General features: G+C 42.5%; 1 protein-coding gene across 8 annotated transcripts in view; it reads left to right on the top strand.

Moving 5' to 3' along the window:
- Positions 1–943: 943 nt before the first annotated feature.
- Positions 944–20,398, top strand: part of LOC111872699 (period circadian protein) — a 101,243-nt gene continuing 81,788 nt past the window's right edge. For 4 of the 8 annotated variants that reach the window (XM_023866837.2, XM_023866836.2, XM_023866835.2 and 1 more), the window contains exon 1: positions 10,582–10,645. In XM_023866837.2, the coding sequence (XP_023722605.1) occupies positions 10,611–10,645 (35 nt within the window). In that variant the 5' untranslated portion in view covers positions 10,582–10,610. Of the gene's footprint in view, positions 1,156–10,581; positions 10,646–17,589; positions 17,759–17,875; positions 17,950–20,292; positions 20,344–20,398 lie in introns of those variants that run through there. The other 4 variants (XM_023866839.2, XM_023866838.2, XM_023866840.2 and 1 more) reach the window with 4 other exon arrangements.

The raw sequence follows: 20,398 nt of genomic DNA, 5'->3' as shown, positions 1-20,398 counted from the left end.
TATAGCCAATCGGCACATAGATGGCGGCAAGGTTGTCAGCCCTACGCGCCGGCCGCTCTTTACCCCCAAGAACATTCCAAGAATATTCCTGGTACTCATTTCTGTTAGAGGCTGAGTCGACCCCAGGGCTATAATGCGGCTGGAAGGACTAGGTAAATTGAAAACAAATCCAATGACCTCATTGGGATTCGATCCCGCGACCTTCCGGCTTGTGGCATAGTGCCTCAACCAACTACGCTACCGCGTGCTCGCTGCTGTTCCATCTATTGCTATACAAAACCCACAATAAACCTAATCCTGTTCATTCTTTACCTCATATGTACCATACAGAATTCTGAATCAGTTTTTGGTGCAAAGAACGGTTCCCCACACTGGGTACAATGCCTCACAGGCCAAGAAACGTCACTCAACATTTCGAAAGAACACATCACCGCATCATACTGCCTACTGCTTGCTGCCTATTTCAGGATTGTTTATTGGCTTACTCTTCGACCCCGAAAATGGAGGCAACAATCTCTCTGAAACGTCGGCTTGTTTTCACCAGACTGCACGGCAATATATCCAATATGATAGAACTCTTCATAGCCAAAGCTATGAGAACCTCAAGTCTGACAACTTTTAGCATCGACTGCAAATACAAACTTTAACAGAAATCTATGGAGTAACCATCAGGATAGACATGATCTCTCCATTATGGGTTCATTTTATGCACGTTTCGCGAAGAGCACATAATAGACTAATACGGCCAGACCAAAAAAGGAAAGGAGCACTTCCATTTCGATGGGATAATATTTCTTAAAACTACTTCCACTTGACAGAAACACGGAAGAAATGTCGGCCTATTTCCCCTCACATTACCCTCTCCCATCTCCAGGCAAAACAAAAGCCGCACGTTATAAAGACAGCAGTCTAGCAAACCAATAGCTTCACTCTACCGCCTCTCCCCCTCATAATATCTGCTTCCTCTTCTTTCGTAAGCAGTTTGTCAATCGACTTTCTGGTAGCTAACGCAGAGAGGGTAGAGAGGCCTGGACGTCTTTTCGTCTTTATTTCTGTGTTACATGTCGAAGAAAAGTCACGATGCGATGAAGAAATGGTTCAAATCGCCTGGTGGGTAATGGACCGATGAGAATGAACAGGATTTCATCAGTCTTTGTAAGTTTCATGTAACATGCATTGTAATCTTGTTCTTGATCGCAATTATTATCAACCGTGTAGACCAGCAGCTGTCAGACATTTTGGGTGACGAGCAGCTGTAAAAAATTTCTGATTATAATTTGCATACTCGTGTAAATCTGCGGGAAGGTGATAGCAGTTGAAATACTGGATTACGAATTGTTTTGCGTCTTAAATTCTCCCATTAAACCATTTAAAAAAAAAATTTGGTTCATTCTATCGCGTAAAACTAACAAAAAGAATTGGGCCCAAATCATTTTATTGGAAAATGTAAACATTCTTTGTAATTCATTAATTAATTTTGTACCAACGATTGCTTTGGTTTAGCGGTAAAGCTCAAGATTTTTATTCGGAAGGTACTCTATTCGAATCTTGGTAGGGTTACCGTCTATTCTCACTGAGGCATTTTGTGATTTTTCTCAGTATGCTACAAGTCAGAAGGTCGCGGGTTCAAATACCGATAAGGTCATTGGATTTTTTCAGTTGACCTAATCCTGCCGGCCGCACTATGGCCCTGGGGTTCACTCAGCCTCTAACAGAAATGAGTACCAGGAATGAAATAAATAATTTTCCTGGGGAGTAAAGCGCGGCCGGCGCGTAAGGCTGACAACCTTACCGCCATCTTTGAGCCGATTGTCTAGACAATGTGGGACCCTCAACGTCTCACAACCCTATGGGCCTTCACGGCCTGGTACAGGGACAGCTTTACTTACTTTACTTACTTTCAGGAAAATGCAAGGTTAGTAGGGTGAGGGAGTAATGAATTAGGAAGGATTTAAAAGGAAGTTGGCATGGTCTTATCGCAGTACTATCCCGGCATTTAGAACTGAGAGCCACACAAAATAAAAAGCAGTCTTGATACCCGGTGTTCAGATCGAAATGTAGACAGAGCACCTCTCGAATACATGTTCACAGCGTACCACTCTACTACCCTGCTCGGTATATAGCCCTCCAGAATAGAGTTCTCAAAGCGGTGGTCGAGGCCATCCAGGTGGTCCTTCATCTTTCTTCGGGTTCTGATTATAACGTACATGTGTAAGTTGATAAGAAAATGCCACGATAAATTACGAATATCCAAGCTGTCAGAAAAGCACTTCATACTTATCATCAAACGCCAACAGTAGTCAATTTTGAAATCATACTCAAAATTATAAAACTGGAGAGAGCGAGAGAGAGAGAGAGAGGATGGTAGAAAATATAGTAGAAAAGTAAATGACGGAGGAGCGGGCGAAGCCTGGGAACTTTCTAACAAACGATTTTCTTTCTCCCTCGTCACAGTAAAATCTCCTGCTTTTCCCAAGAGATTTCACTTTCTTCTGCCCTTCTTCTGTACCTTCTATCTCTCTCACTCCTTTTCTCTTTCTATAAAGACTGAATTTATTTTTAACAAACAAAACAAACTCCGTAGCCTGTAGTCCGCAAACTAACTATACCGACTAAGGAACCGCCTCTTGTCGGCGAAGTTAGTGCCAACTTTAGCGGATATAGGATGTCGCGTGGTCAGTGCAACGAATCCCCACGGTCGTTAATTTCGGTTTTCTAGACCGGAGCCGCTAGTTTTCCATTCAAATAGCTCCCCAGTTATCCTCTCGAGGCTAAGTGACCACGTTCCAGATCCCCTACTTCTCAGAAAATCTGGTAGCGCCGAAAATCAAACCCGGGACCTCTAGATCTGTAGCTAGGAACTCTGACCACTAGACCACAGAGGCGGTCAATTTATTTTTAACATTATACAAAAATTCAGTTCGTACGTCACCGGGAACAAATTACGTCTCCGTTTTAACGAACAGCCGGTTAATATTCTATAGGGAAACAATCGCTGTTTATTGATGAGATTAATACCAAACACACAAATGCACCCTGTGCGCAGAATGCAGAGTTTAGTGTGTTAAGACAGGTGGTACGTATAATAAACATTGGGCTTTGAATGGTTAACGTCACTTCTATAGCCTGGGGAATCAAGCCATTCTATTTGCATCGAGAGAGCCTGAGGCTAAACTAGTCTATGAACCAATATTCTAGAAAAAATCAACTACAAAATAAAAAGGCAAATATGAATATAAAACATCCGAAAATTTTAATTTTGATAACATTGAGATGTCACTTCGGGCGAACCTATAAGAAATTCTAATATCGCGTTGCAAAGGCTTGTCTCACCCCTATAGTTTTATGATGTCTTGACTCATGCTCTATACTGAATCCTATAACATGTCAAGAGGTTACCCTGTCTCAACTTAAAAAATGTAATATCTACCCCTGTCATTTGGGTCCTGGATTATTTCAACGCCTGAAGCTAACTCAGCTCTTTCCCTTCTCTAACTTTGGCATAACTTGTTATTCTGTAGGGGTTCATGGTCTCGAGGCTATAAACAACCTCCGTGGCCTTAGTCCTCAAGCAAACTATACCGGCCGAGCGACCGCCGCTTGTCGGCGAAGTTAGTGACAACTTTTGCGGATAGAGGGTGTCACCAAAATCCTGGGCCACGACAATCAAAAAGAGAGAAGTTAAACCTAATGTAGAATGTAGACTCGTTGCTAAGAAATGACCCTATGAACAATGCCAGCTGCTAGGCAACAGATTCCTGACCAGCCGGAAGGTCGCTGGTTCGAGTTCCGATGAAGTTGATTTTTTCAACTAACGTCATCCTTCCAGCCGCACTATGGCCCTGAGGTCAACTCAGTCTCTAACAGAAATGAGAACAGGAATCTTCCTGGGGGTAAAGGGCGGCGTGTAAGGCTGACAACCTCATCGCCATCTTTGAGCCGACTGTCTAGATCAAGGGTCTCCAAACTTTTCGAACCGCGGGCCACATTAGGTAATTCAGCACTTTCAACGGGCCGGATAAAATGAGAAATTAATAACTCTAGGTATATGAGTTTTATTGAAAGCACAGAATTTCCCAATCTAAATATAAAGTACGTGGGAATAAATTATCGTATATTAATGACAACAGACAGTAGCAGCAAATGCTCATATTTTCATCATAAGAAAACAATTAATGTAAATGATGGAACTCTTTTTGCATTCTTAAAATCTGATTAAATTGAGGTTCAAATTTTGAAACGCTAATCACAAGTAGCAACTTTAAATGTTTATCGGATAAATTTGCCCTGTATTTCGACTTGATGTACTTCATCTGGGAAAAAGTTTGTTCACACAGATATGTCGTCCCAAAAATGGAGATAAATTTACAAGCAAATTTCTTTAAATTTGGAAATTGCTGAGTTCAGAAATTTATAAAATTCGATCAAATTTACTTCCTTGTATTTGTCTTTAATATGATAATTTTCCTGAAGTTCAGTAATTTCCAGTTGAATTTGACTTGGGACATCTGCAGTATCACAGTCAAACTGATTTTGAAACAATTAATTTCCTGAGCACTGGCATCCAAATCAGCAAATCGCTTCCGAAAATGTTCATTCAAATCTGAAATGACTAAATTTGCAAACGAGGAAGGAAATTCTGCTTCATCCTTTTTATGCAACTCTGCACAGTATAGCATATGAACAAGTTACAATTTTTCACTTGGCTTTCCAGAAGTATCAACTTTGCTCTGAATGCCTTGATAAGTGCAAATAAATCACAGACTAAGTTATTTTCACCCTGCAACTTTAAATTCAAATGGTTCATATGGTTCACCAGATCAGCAATAAATTCTAATTTCCAAAGCCACTCGGTATCTGATAAAAGTGGTTGTGAATAATATTAATATTAACATAATATGGAATATCAATATATTTTAAACACAGTCTTAATTAATGAATTTGAAATCTATGAACAAGTACTTTTTTTTTACCTGTACTCATTGGAAAATTAGTTCAATTGGCGCATTTCTGCACAATTCTTTCGCGGGGCGGATAAAATCCCACATCTCGGGCCTGATGTGGCCCGCGGGCCGTAGTTTGGAGACCCTTGGTCTAGAGAAAATGTGGGAGCCTCGACGTCTCACAATCCTATGGGCCTTCACTGCCTGTTATAGGGATAGCTTTACCTTTTAGTACATATATAAAAATGGAATCCACTTTAAATTTCAATCTTTATCCATCGGAAAACTTCTCCAGATCTGAGAGCGTAGAGCGAAAAAGAATATAAGGAAGTCGAAGTTTTAAACACAGAAACTTGCTTCTTCCTTGATTGCATGATCCTCCAAGAACACTGAGCTCCTGGACGGCAGACACCAATTCTTGTCAAACATTTTCCTTTTGCCTCCGCCTCTTCACTTTCATATCTCGTAAATCATTCTCCACATGCATCAGCTGTCTCTGTTTGGGCCTCACGTGTCGCTCCTGCTGTGCAAAAACCGGTGGCATTCCAAGCAGTAAGATATGATTCACTGTCCTTGAAACCTTCTTTTAGCCTGTCGTAGTGGCACGTCATGTTGTGTTCTAACAAACATACTTGTGAACAGTTCTGAAGACAACACATGTACTAGTATAATAACAATTATATACGAGTACATGTATTTAGCTTTGCGTTTCTGCCTTAGGGGCCATCTTCAAGTATTTTATTGCATTTGTTACCTGCTTGTTGCTGAATTATACATTGACTAGTGTTTAAATTGTAATTATTGTCACCCTATACTTGCCTAGATTAAACAAGAAGTTGCGGTAAAATGAGATAAAAGGTAGGTGTAGGATGTGTAAAAGCAATGTTATTGCTAAAAGGAATGAATATAAAATACAAGTACTGCGCATGTGCTGGTGATGCGAGTTATAAATGTAAATATTGCAGTGCTTAAAATTTTTAAAATGTTGCATGTTGTGTTATCACATGCATTGTTAGTAATATACATGTCGTGGGCGTATGTACTCTCACACGTATGGGGGCACGCGTGACTAAAATAGCGGGTTCTAGTTCGGACGACTGGATTTATTAGCACCTCAGTTAGAGTTCAGTTACAGAGCCGTTGCTTAGAAACGGGTTGCATAACCCCGTTGTTCCACTGCTGCTCGGCGCGGACGACATAGAAACACAACCTCATCTATTGTTGCGTGTTGGACCGTGTTTAAAAAGCTGTTGCCTAGCAACGTGTTGGTCAAATTTGTTGCAGTACTATTAATCACGTGTGTATACGTACATGATCGTTCATTGCCCATGATGTTTTTTTTTCGTATTTAGAGTAGTGGATTTATTTTTATCTGATTGAATTTGGTATGGGTTCTGTCCTCTAAGAACCTGGCGATTTTTCTTAGGCCGCAGAGGTGTATGCCCTAATTATGATCTCTGTGGTATTATTTGCCCAGGTTTTTCATATTAAGTTGATGTGCAGAATTTTGTATCTTGTGTGGTGTGTAAGTTTTATCTGCGGAGATTTGTGAGTTCCAAAGAAAGGAAACTAAAAAAAGGTAAATGACTCTGTAACAGTGTGATGTACGACGTAAATGCTTAGGATTGAGTACTGCGTAAGATTTTAGAAATGAGGAGAAGACAAGAGGAAATGTCATAGCTATCTCGTTGTGTAATGGTATATTGTACAGCTGACTCAGACGGCAACGCAGTGAGTACTTCGGTTTCCCCTGCCAATCTTCATTTCACCAAATCATAATCACCCCGGGCAGGTATAGTTGGTAAATGTACCAGAATCAACAATAAAAAACTATAAAACCAAATTTTAAGTGTTTCTGCCTCGTTGAAAACAGAGAGACAATCCAGTCTATATATTTTCCGGAAAGCTAGCTGTGAACTAGGGGTTAGCTTTTGAGTACCATAGGCAAGAAGGTCCTGGCTAGGAGACAGTAGTTCATACAGCAAGCATCGGAGCATTGAAATATGAATCGTTTCTCGTTCAAGGCCTGTTCAAATGTCGCTCTCGATTAAAATGCGTTGTTTTCTGACACCATTAGCGCGGGTGGAGGTAGAGCTGTCCCAATAACAGAGGCCCATAGGGCTGTGAGAACTCGAGGCTCCCACATCTAGACAATCGGCTCACAGACAGCGGTGAAGTTTTCAGCCTTAAGCGCCGGCCGCCCTTTACCCCCGGAAGATTCCCTGTACTCATTTCTATTATTAGAGGCTGAGTCGGCCCCAGAGCCATAGCGCGGCTGGAAGGAATAAGTCAATTGAAAAATTCGATGTCCTCATTGGGAATCGAACTCGCGACCTTCCGGCTTGTATCATAGTGTCTCTAGCGTAACTAAGGTTAACTACAAGCAAGGTGGCAGAACACTAGTTCGATACTGAAAGCGAACGTGATCTACAGTCGGGTCACAAAAAGAAGGAACAAAGATTGCGTACCATTCGTCTGCCGCCCAGTTGACCGGCTTCTACGTGCCTTTAACAGTCCCACCAATTGTCGCTTGTAGTCTCGTTCTTTATCTTTCTGTCCCCGTCTCTCTCTCTCTCTCTGCTTTCTTGGTTTTGTATTGTTGTTGACGGAGGGGAAATGTTCATTGTAGGTAGCGCGGGGGAGCAATTGGCCTATGATTCCTGATTCTTGTTCATTCCTTCCCCGACCTCGATGTAATTCCATCCAACCTCCATCCTTACAATCTGTCTCTCTAACAGATCCACCTTAATATTATCCTCCCCTCTTCTTCTTGATCTTACAAACATACGTTGATCTGTATGCACTCTTCGTCTTCCCCATTACAGCTGCTTGCCCATTCCGTTTAAGCTTACTGTAACTCACTGTGTAAGTGAACAAGTTCTGCTTTATGCAATAATTCGCTATTGATCCTTCGTATATTATAACCCATTCGTTTTCCTCAGCAGTTTGGTTTTAGGCACTTATGATTTTATGTTGTTCCCTCAAAATAAAATACAGTATTATTGTATTAACATGATTTTTTAGATTGTGAATATTGATAGTAGAATTCAACTTGAATGTAGGTCTAAGCACACCCAGAATGTATTCTTTTTTAATTTCGTTATGAACTCAATTTATAAACACTTAGTTTCGTTTACTGATGCTAGTTACTGTATTGGGAGCCTGGATAGCGTAGTCGGTATATCGACTGGCTACGGGCTGGATGATCGAAGGATCGGAATTCGAGTCCCGGTAGGGTCAAGAATTTTCTCTCCTCTAAGTCGTCCAGACCTGCTCTGGGGCTCACCCGAAGTGCTATCCAACAGGTACAGGGGGCTCTTTCCCCGAGGGTAAAGCAGCCAGGGCGGAACCTGACCGCTCAACTCCAGCTAGTGCTGAGGTCAAGCAAATATGACTCAATACATTCACTTCTCCATACGCCTTCATGGCATAGTGCTTAATTCGTTAAGCACAGGGACAACTGTACCCTTACCACTTACTTCGTATAACATTTATATGCTACGTTTAGTATGTTAAGCACATCGGGGTACTGATCGGCAAACTTTTAAGATGATGGGAGCATAAAAGACGCCAGCATTCTTACAACCGATGTTCTACCACAACTGGACCATATATATGCTTATGTTGTAATTCTGTCGTCTCCTTAAAATGTCTTTAACGCAGATCCGAAATTCAGACGCGGACAAAGAGTTTGATTGTACCTTAAATTATGAGGGATATCCATAAAATACCCCCCCCCCAGAAATGGCAGTGCTGCCGTGTGAGATAGGAACCATATGACATGGCTGAGTTCACCGGCCACAGTCACGGCAACTTTGTGCTCGCAGTGTGTGTTTAAAATGGCCTTGTGAATTCAAAATCCCGCCAAATGTGAGATTCGTGCAATAATTCGGTTTCTTCAAGTGAAAAGAGAAACTGCTGCTGAAATTCATCACCAACTTATTTCTGTTTACGGTGAAGATCTTATGAACATGCAAAACTTGGCAAAATGAAGGAATGGAAGGCCCTCCGTTGTCAGTCATAAAATCGTTCAAAATATTGATGAAAACATTCGTGCTGACAGACGTTTAACCATCGATGAACTTCATCAACAATGTCCAGAAGTGTTAAGAACTGTCCTCTACGTCTAAGAGAGCAGACGAGAGATTTCTACGATGCTGGAATAAAAGAACTCCTTCCCAGGCTCACTAAGTGCATTGCGATCCATGGTGATGTGTTGAAAAGTAAATAAAGGTGTGTGGCCGCGCCATAGCTCAAGCGGTTAGTTGCTGGCTTCCCACCGCGGCGGCCCGGGTTCGATCCCGGGTCTGGTCAAGTGAGATTTGTGGTGGACAAAGTGGCGCTGGGGCGGGTTTTCACCGAGTACTTCGGTTTCCCCTGCCAATCTTCATTCCACCAGATTCTGCATCATCATAATCACCCGGCGCAGGTACAATAGGCCAATCAGTGGCCGCCGTGCCGAGTGACCAAGCTGGACTCCACCCCCCACTAAGCGAATTAAAAAAATAAAGGTGTGTTGTAAAAGTGCTACAAGTAAATAAAGGAAATGCTTTAAAAATATTTCCTGGATTTTGTATCTTTACTTTCCGGATATATTTCGTAGAATTAACACGCCGCATAGTAGATATGTGTATCCCCAAACGAAGTACTGTTCAATAAAATGGAATTTTCTTCATTAGCGCAAAGCTACGACATTGATACCAATACTAATTGCCGATCGATCAGAGGCCAGTCTCACCCGTCCACTCTCCCTTTCTTCTTGGTGTAACTTGCCCATAGAAGCCTTAGCCTCGACCTCCTTTAGAAGTACTCGCACCATTCATCTGGATAACATTATGTTTCGTCTGGGATATACTACATCTTACAGATGATTACGCACGAACTATTCAGTTACATAAAAACATACACGCCATTTCTGTCCCTAGGGCATTATTTTGTACCCGGGATTTAATAGACCACGCGGAGCGTGTAGTTCTTCTGCTAAATCACCAGTTTTTAGAATCGGTTATGATGGACCCCACTGAATAGAGTTTGGATGGAAATACCGCACCGCGTATAAAATCACTGATATAAGAATGCAACATAACCACTAGGAAATGAACCAGCCTAACTGAGTTTAACTCAGCCTAACTTAGCCTACTCGAACCATAACCTGTCCTAACTAAACTTTCTTTTATTGCTAGTGGAGTGGGAATAAGTCCCTTGTACTGCGGCCACTTCTGGCCTATTGTAACAGCCCCAGATGATAGGTGAGGGTGATTGTGGAGCAATTGGTGGAATGAAGATTGGCAGAGGAAACCGAAGTACTCGGAGAAAACCTGCCCCAGCGCCACTTTGTCCACCACAAATCCCAGTTGACGAGACCCGGGATCGAACCAGGGCAGCCGAAATGGGAAGCCAGCGACTAACCGCTTGAGCTATGGCGCGGCCTTACTATAAGTTTGTTAATTATTATAATAGCAAGAACAAGGATAAGAACAAGAAGGAAACTAGAGCGCGAAGGGGAACTAAGTTTCGCGGATTTCCGGTATAACGAATTCAGCTTTATGGCGGAGAAATTTATCGAATCGTTACGTCACGTGTAAGCCTGTTATGTTTGCTCTTTTTCGTGTCATGTGCTTCTCTTTCACGCTGCTTCCCACGACGCAAATGCGTGAGTAGGTACTCATGCTCTTACTGGTGTGCGGGCGTCTCTACTCTCTGTAAGTAATTTTTACTTTTACGTTCATTTTCATAGCATAATGTTCTCTACTCTTTCCGTGAATTGGCAATATCCTTTTCTAGCTTTCAACACAGAATAACAGCAGTGGGTTTCTTGCGTTTGTGCTAAATATGATGACTACTTTATTTATACATTTTATTTACTCGTATAGTTACATTATATAAAGAATAGTAAAGTCACAGGGTTTAAATGGGACTTCTATAAGTGATTTTAGTAAAAGTCACAAAAAAGGTATAATTTTGTAAATAGTTACCATAGTGTTATATTTTAGCGTCCTGTTGCACTGATTTATGTCCATGCTTTATTCTGACCGTCTTACAGTGCATACATTTATTCACCTTACTCTTCTCTCTTGCACCACATGTTTCGGCACTAAAGTGCCATCTTCAGGTGCTTTTCGATGTACATCGAACTACTGCATGCAGTAGAGAGAAGAGTAAGGTGAATAAATGTGTGCACTGTAAGACGGTCAGACTAAATCATGGACATAGTTACCATAGATCTTTTAAGTTCACGCGGTAGCGTACTTGGTTGAGACACTATGGTACAAGCCGGAAGATCGCAGGTTCGAGTCCCGATGAGGTGGATTTTTTAAATTTACCTTTCAACCGTACTATGGCCCTGGGGTCGACTCAGGCTCTAACAGAAATGAGTACCAGGAATCTTCCTGGGGAGGGGGGGGTTAAGGGCGGCCGGCGCGTAAGGCTGAGAACCTCACCACCATCCACATGGTAGAGTCATCAAGTTCGTGGACTGTGGTTTTGTCGCATCATATTACAAGTTGTATACATACACTTACACAGATCCACATCGGCACTCGAAAAATATTTGCCGTTGGCCACTATGCAAGCCTGCCAACGTTGATATAAAAAGTAAAAAAATAAAATAAAATAAATAAATAAATAAAAAAAATAAAGCTATCCCTGTACCAGCTCCCAGTACCCACTTGGTAGGAGGTTGGGTGGGCCCCAGAGCCGGTCTGGACGACATGGAGAAGCGAAGATTCTTGACTCTACCGGGACTCGAACTCCGACCCCTCGGTCGTCCAGCCCGTAGCCAATCGCTATATCGATATCGAATACGCTATCCCGGCTCCTCGTTCATCGTCTGGTGCCGAGTTTAACAATATATGGAGCTTTAACTCCATTCCAAAAATTCATGACCAGACAGACAGACGAATTTCTCGTTATTATTACTTTTTTTAAAGTCTAAATATCCAATCAGATTATTCAGCTGCACTGCAGTGGAACACGTTTCTTTACATGCGGCCAAGCATTGTTTACACAGAAGCTGCTAGAAATGTCTCGTCGAAGTACTGAAAAATCATGAAAAACGTGCTTTTATTCAACAGATTGCATAATGTATTTCTCCTTTACAAGAAATGTCACTTTTATATGATTCCATTCTGCACAGAACAATAGGCACTGCTTTTTTTGTTTTCAGCGACAGGCAGCAAAACGTGGGGGCTTCCTTATTCGTAGGTGGATTTCAAGGGTATTGTTACCCTACCAGACTAAAGTAAACCGTCTCGATGTTCACTGGTGTGAATTATTTCAATTGAAGCAAACAGCATAATTTGAGAATATTGCCAAGTGTATCAATAGCTAAAGGCCGGGTTCGGATTAGTAATTGGATTTATTAACCACCAACAAGTAGTAACTAGTTAGTTAGTTAGTGGAGAGGGTGGGTTTCCCCATGCACTGAGACCTGTATTGGTCCACTGTGCTTCCCTCTATGATTTTTACCAGTCTCTCTATCCTACCGGTACTGGTGCTTACCATCAGTCCCGCCCAGCCAGCGAGACCGGCTCTACTAGCTGAGAGGTATCTATAATGCTTCCCCCATCTACCAGAGGTATTAGAGACTGCTGTTGGGCGGGAAACGTCCGTAATTTGGCTCAGTGACCCCCTTTGGAGATATGAGGTTCTTTTACGTGCCGTAAAGCTACGACACGGGACCCACGGCTTAAAGTCCCTCCCGGAGGACTTGTTCCCTGAATTTTTCCGCCCTTAAAAATTTGAACCCGCGTACTACGAGTAATGAGGTGGGAACGTTACCTCTAGACTACGGAGGCCGCTAAGTAGTAACTACAAATAATTATTACACTCTTGCTGATTTACACAATTTACAATCACTCCACACTAATCTTCTCAGTCTGTTACCACAAGACTTCACTATCCGTTTCCTGGCAACGGATTTATAACTCACTCACACACACTCACGGAGCTGAACCATTCTTGAGAAGCTGCCAATTGTGCAGCAACGCAAGATTTTCCCAGCATTTTTTTGGAACCTGAAGGTTCATTACCGTGTTCACTGGTCCCTACGCTGAGTCAGATCTATCCAATCCATACCATTCTAGCCTATCTCTCTAAAATCCATTTTAATATTGTCTGCCAACCTACGTCTTGGTCTTCACGGTGGTCTCCTTCCTTCTGGATTTCCCACCAATATTCTATATGCATTTCTCTTCTCCCTATTCGTGCTACATACCCTTCCCATCTCATCCTCCTTGACTTGATCATTATACTCGGAGAGGAGAACAAGTTATGAAGCTCCTCATTATGCATATTTCTCCAACCTCCTGTCACTTCATCCCTCTTCGGCCCAAATATTCTCCTCAGCACCCTATTCTCAAACATCCTCAGTCTATGTTCATCCCTTATAGTCGGAGACCAGATTTCACACCCATACAGAACCACAGTCAAGATTTTAGTTTTGGATATTTTAATTTTTATGTTTTTAAACAGCAGACGAGAAGACAAAAGTCTCTGAACTGAATGGTAGCAAGCATTACCTGAGTTCAATTTCCTCTTAATTTCCTCCTGAATCGGGTTTCGATTTGTTATAGTTGTTCCCAAATATCTGAACTGTGCCACATTCTTAAAATATCTGTTACCAGTCTTTATGTCATGATTTTGCCCTGCATAGCGCAACATATATGAATTTTTAACATAGGAACTCTAGAAGTCTTGCCAAATGACACACTCCCAATATCGATGTACTACAGCACATGTAACGTCACACACCAAGTCTTCTACTTCTTCTTCTGGCCATATTGCTGTTCCCTTGCAAATTCGGAACTCAAGTGAAGTCAATTCCCTTTCCCGTATTCTCTCATATTCTCTCGACACGGACCACAGACAGAAAATACATCCCCTCTATTGCTGCATGATGCATGCCACACATAAAACACGTGTCACGTGTCAGACTGCGAGTCAAGTCGAAGTCAAAGTCACATTGCAACTGACGGCCAGTCAGTCAGTAAGTCTTGGTGTCGAGCACCCCCCTGGGGCTCATGACCAGATATTTGTTATTGTTTGACAGCTACGGTCTTGTTTTTTGTGGGCGCCCTCTCTGACGGGAGGACGGGTCTCTCTTTTGTATATGCTGCTGGTCCTTGCCAGCGCAGTATTTCTCGGGTCCGAGTCCCTTGGTACTCGAGACCCTCGAGACCATATATTACTGCCTCAAATTTGAGATTTCCCTTTTCGTCGCCTCCTACGACTCGCAGGGTCACGGTGGAAGTATTCGAATCCGCCTCCACTGCCAGTCGATTGGTCTGTTAGCAGCACTGGGCGTATCTCGGACGACGTAGAAAACACAGCCTAATCTACTGTTGAGTTTTGGATCATGTTTGCAGAGCTGTTGCCTGGCAACGCGTTGATCAAATCCGTTACAATATGTTTTCTTATTGGTACTAAATAGAATTAAATATTGGTGCGTGATCCTTTCATCCACACTGTAGCAACTACGATTTCATTTCTCCCTTATATTGGACAGATGTAGTCAGCAACAATAACTGACGACTGGGCTTCGCATTATCTATAATTATATACGTGTGTATATAGCCGGTCACGGTAGCCGAGCGGTCCAAGGCATGTACTGTTTTCGCTCGCTTGGAAACCGGGATCGTTGGTTCGAATCCCACTCAGGGCATGGATGTTTAGTTTGTGTGTGTGCGTTTTTCTGTGTTTGTGTATAGGTAGAGGCCTTGCGACGAGCTGATCACCCGCCCAAGGAGTCCTACCGAATGTGTAAGATCTAGAAAACCCGAAGTGAACGGAGAAGTTCATGGAGGTAGGCCTAGGCCCACTGGGGCTGTAGTGCCAAGGGGGGGAAAAAATATATATATGCTTATTTACCAGCCAGTTATGCAACCTGTTGTTGCATGAAAATGCACGCCCACACATGGCCGGCCAGACCGTTTTTTGACTTAACTACGTATAATGTGGGGCTTGTTATCTATGCCGTAGGATGGGAGTGTACCTGTTAATAGGTTATTTCTTCAGGCCGTGGAGGCCCATAGGGTTATGAGATGTTGAGGTTCCCACATTTTCTAGACAATCGGCTCATAGATGGCAGTAAGTTTGTCAGCCTTACGCGCCGGCCACCCTTTACGCCCAACAGTGTTCCTGGTACTCATTTCTGTGAGAAGCTGAGTCGACCCCAGGGCCATTTTTTTATTGCTAGGGGGTAGGGCTAAGTCCCTTGTACTGCGGCCACTTCTGGCCTATTGTACCAGCCCCAGTTGATAGGTGAGGGTGATTGTGGAGCAATTGGTGGACTGAAGATTGGTAAGGGAAACCGAAGTACTCGGAGAAAACCTGCCCCAGCGCCACGTTGTCCACCATAAATCCCACTTGACCAGACCCGGGATCGAACCCTGGTCGTCGCTGACTCGGAGAAAACCTGCCCCAGCGCCACGTTGTCCACCATAAATCCCACTTGACCAGACCCGGGATCGAACCCTGGTCGTCGCTGTGGGAAGCTAGCGACTAACTGGTTGAGCTGTGGCGCGGCCCAACCCCAGGGCCATAGTGCGGCTGGAAGGATTAGGTTAACTGAAAAAGTCCAATTACCTCATCGGGATTTGCACACGCGACCTTCCGGCTTGTAGCATAGTTCCTCAACCGACTACGCTACCGCTTGCCCCCTGTGTATAGGATTAAGAACCTGAGAAAACGGCCAAGGTTCACATCGAAGGGCCGTAGAGTCATAGATAGATAGGTCGTATCTCATTTAAAAGTAGTTTTCTCTGCATTGCACAATTAACTATTGAAGTTGTGGTGCCAACCTTACAATATAAATGAAACCAATGATTATTGATTAAAAGGTTGTATGTTAGTTGTACATCTCAGTTGACATATTTTTCAGTTGATTTCTGCGTACTTATGTTCGACTACATATGTTTTCATCTTCGGGAATAGGTTCTGGAGAACTTAATGCCGCGTAGTCAGCTCCTGCGGACCCCGCAGTTCCAACTTTTGAACCATGTGATCGATTGTCACGAAACTCATTACGAGCGTTACGTCATTGAAGGCCAGTCCAGTGTCGTAATTTACAATTTGCTGTAATCAGTAATAAGTACATGATGGATACACAAAATCTTGCTATATGGTTGGGGCGTTAAACCACTGCCCTTCCATCTGCAAATCCTCTGTTCAGGCAGAGCCGGATCGGATAGGGTTCGGTTAGTTTAGAACAGGTTAGAATGGGTTAGGTTAGGTTAGGTTATGTCGGTGCATCAGACTCTATCATATTGTCACGTGCAGAGGGGTACGCGTGAGGAATAACGGGTTCTCGATCTGATGATTGGATTTATTGGCACTTCAGCTACAATCCTTCTTAATTACAAGTAATAAATTGTTATCGCTGATTTACACAGTTTACAGTTCACCGTTACACATGCACTAGGATTCACAGTCTTCATTAGTCGTCTCCTGGCAACGGAATTGAAACAGTCTCACTGTGACTAATTCTTCTAATCACACTCTAAGTCTTCGAAAGCCGACTTCTAATTCTTCGACAACGAACTTCCCGTGGCCATTTCATACCTACAATGAATTCTGTTCCAGTTCACGCCACTCTACTGTCATCCAATTCAAAAGTAAAAATCAGAGTTACTGTACGACTGACGGTTTACCGCCAATCAGTTCGTCTTGGTGTCAGGCCCCTTGAGGACCACGACCAGAGAATTTTTCCAGTTGAACTTTTGCGGGCATAGTTCTTATGTAACATCCTCTCTGACGAGAAGATGGGTTTGTCTCTTATGAATACGCTTGGCCTTTTGTCAAGTGTATATTTCCTTCTGCTCTACACACGTCTTCTCTCAGTACAGGCTTTACAGTGCAAATCATGCCTAACTTACACATCTTATGCTACAACGGCAGCTTATTCATTTGAACGGTCGTAAGCTTGACCAACGCTGCGGGGAGGGGGGGGGGGTTGATTCCTGGACTTTCCAAGTAAGAAGCAGGGAGTGCTACCCATTCGGCTGTGGTGTTTAGTTTAGTTAGTGTGCCCTGACTTTTTCACTTTGTAAGCAACAAAAGGCAGTGAAGGGATATTACTCAAAAGGTGAGCTTGTATGATGTTTGTAATGAATTTTGGCTGCTCAAGGGGAATCTTGTACGATACATATAGTTCTAAAGCAAAATTTAAGGGTAAGTCGCAGCAAAAGTACTTATTACTGGCGATTCATAGCATAAATTTATTATGGAATGTTTGTAATATGCATGCTTTAAGGTTCGCAAAGGTCGAAGGCCGTCCTAGATAGGTATGGACAAAGTTCTCCGGGACTACATTCCAAGCAGTTCTCCGGGACGACATTCCAAACTCACTTGCAACGTGCCGGTCGAAGTCACGCAGCGAAAAATGTGCCTTTCAGTTCCAACGGACACAGCAAAACGAATATTCTATATTAATCCCAGAATATAATATCATACCGCTACACATATATTTACTTTTATAGTCATTTTTACCTCATTTCATTTTAGCAAATCATACAACAGTTCATTTGTTCCTCTTCCATGTCGATTGTTGTTTTTCACACGGGACGATTTTATTTCTGCGCATGCCTGTGGAAAGCAGTGCGAGCGTTCGTCATGTTCGCGCCACTCACGTGTACTGATACGTGACCAGATGGATCAGATGATTGCAAAGGCATCGGTGTTAGTCTGTAGAGAGCGTTGAAAGGCTGGAAGTATGAAAACGTTTTCAGTTTAAGAGCTACTGTAGCGTGTATATTGGTTATAAGTTGTTCATAATTAACAAGCTACTGATCAATCAAGTTTATGACAGTGTTATTTCGGTGAGTTCTAATACTATTTTGTGAATGGTGCATGCAATGCCTCGACCTAATTTGGCCTCAAATAATGATCATGAAGTTAGCAACGAACGCGTGATGTATAAAATAATCAGTACGACGAAAGCTTTTATGTAGTGTTGAAGGTCTAGAAATCAAGAGACCAATGAGCCAACCCGTTGTTGCTTCGAAACGAGGTAATAGTTTCTGGTCCGTGATGATAATTCTGCCTGTTTCGATGTTTTACATTATTATAAGCGAAAACTGTGAAAGAATCAAATTTCACGTAAATAATGCACATATTTTGTTTCCTGATTATTACGTTAGTAATATACTGAGGTATGTCAGTGTTAATTACTACGCCGTGACACATATATTCCAGTGTAAATCGTATCTACAGCAATTCGTATTTAGATACGTGAGTGATTAATGAGTGCTGCAGGAGTACAACCCTTAAGGGCAAGGCTGCGCTTAACACTAAAGAACCCCTAACACCAACCTGTTATATGTTAATGTCAAGTGTGTGTGTGTGTATATATATATATTTGTGATTTATACCCGGGTACGTTAATTATATACAGTAAGGTAAAGATGTCCATGTGCTTAACTAATTAAGCAATACACCATGAAGGCTTATGCGGGAGTGGATGTATAGACCCATGTTTTCTTGACCTCAGCACTAGTTGGAGGTGCGTGGTCAGCTTCACTCCCTGGCTGCTTTACCCTCGGGGAAAGAGCCCCCTGTACCTGTTGGATAGCAGGTTGGGTGAGCCCCAGAGGAGGTCTGGACGACTTAGGAAAGAGAAAATTCTTCACCCTACCGGGACTCGAATTCCGATCCCTTGGTCGTCCATCCCGTAGCTAGTCTTTATACCGACAACGCTATCCAGGCTCTTAATAATATATAGTAGTGTATTAATATGTATGAACTCTGTACAAACAAGGGAAACTCAATGACTTTTCTTGTCATATTTTACCGTACGTTTAGAGCAGTGCAAAAAATAAATGACGTGTTGTCTTAAGAGGGCAACACCTCCTGGGCGTATATATATGGTCGTTACTTTTGCGCGACAAGCGGAAATTCGCCAGTTATAAAATAGTTGTGGGCAATGATCCTGTTTCTTACACGTTCTTAAAGTGTCATGGTAAATGTATTTGGCACAATTCATTTAATTAGCCCACATGGAATTTTTACTAACATAACCCATTTTGCATTCCTAAGTGCATACAATAAATGCGAGAGAGCTGAGGTCGTTTAAAAGATTGCGGGGTTCCAGGTCAGTGAAAAATGTCGCGAGGTGTGGATGTGTGTTAGACGCTTAGTTATTTATTAGAACCAAGAAATACAGGGAGCGGAATGCTAATTGTTTTTGTTGCTCCGTGGCCTAGAGCCCAGCGGCTTAGGGGGCCCCGCGCGAGGCAGGCACGCAACTCGTCTAGCCAAAAATCAACAGTAACTAATTTAATACTCAACACTTTGCAGTAACATTTGTTTGCAGTTGCATTTTGCAGCCTCTGAAAGTATCATCCAGCCTAAAATGCTAAGAATCTTGCTTGAAAACTCAACCACCCTAACGAGGGTGGGTTTAGACGATGTATTTTTGCATGTTATGCAGATTGCCACAACGCGAGGGGCAAGATAAACTGGTTTAAAAATGACGTGCGGCTTTTAGAGAACTGGTGGCTTCAAGGAAATAAAAGATTGCACCCGTTCCCCCAACATTCGGAAAGAAGAACCTTTGATTTAAGAATTTTTGAAAAGGGTATTGTATACGTAATTTATCTCGAANATCACTGGACTCAATCGTCCAGAATAGGTGTTTTCCTTCACCTGAGGACGGAAACAAATCCAGTTTCCGAAACGTCGTGTTTTTATTTGTTATCTTAAAAACCAGGACGATGGATAAAGTCCAAAATCCCAATATATCAACGAGAGGAATCTTTTGCTAATGTAGTATAATACCCGACTTCGTGTGTTTTAGATGTGATTGAGAATCCAATTAAAGAGTGTAAAAGTTCTCAAATAATGGACTTGAAAGCTCCATATTTGAGTGACTTAAAATTGCATTTAAGTCTGCTTATTTGGACTTAAATGAGCCTGTCATGGAATTACCCTAATGACATTGCGAAATTCCATGACTGTTGCGGAATTACCCGTCTTGTGCATTGAATGCTGTGCTTCATATGCCCCCCCCTGTGTATGTTAACTGTTTCTTTGGATACAGGAGTTATCGTTATAAACCTATGATCTTTGAAGTTGTGTGTACGAGCGTGAGTAACTTTCTACAGCCCCCTTGGGCCCTGGCCTCTGATTTTCAGTTTCATGATCATTTTACAGACGGTAGGACTCCTTGGACGAGTGATCAGCTCGTCGCAAGGTCTCTACCTAAACACAGGACAACACGAACACATACCAAACATCATTCCTTGTGTGGGATTCCAACCCACGATCTCGGCTTCAGAGCGAGCGAGGACAGTACATGCTCGGCTCGGCTGTTTGATCGGTTTATTTATCCGTAGTAATGCAAAATCAGGAGAGGTTCCCTACAATTGAACATCAGAATTGGAATAATTACAGCAGATACGTGTAGGTAAGAATCAGAATGAATAGCTTGTGATATGTTTTTAGGATGTTGTGTGTCTGCC

Source organism: Cryptotermes secundus, unplaced genomic scaffold (assembly GCF_002891405.2).
Source record: "Cryptotermes secundus unplaced genomic scaffold, Csec_1.0 scaffold374, whole genome shotgun sequence".
Classification (NCBI taxonomy): domain Eukaryota; kingdom Metazoa; phylum Arthropoda; class Insecta; order Blattodea; family Kalotermitidae; genus Cryptotermes; species Cryptotermes secundus.
This window is presented reverse-complemented; position numbering and strand designations above follow the sequence as displayed.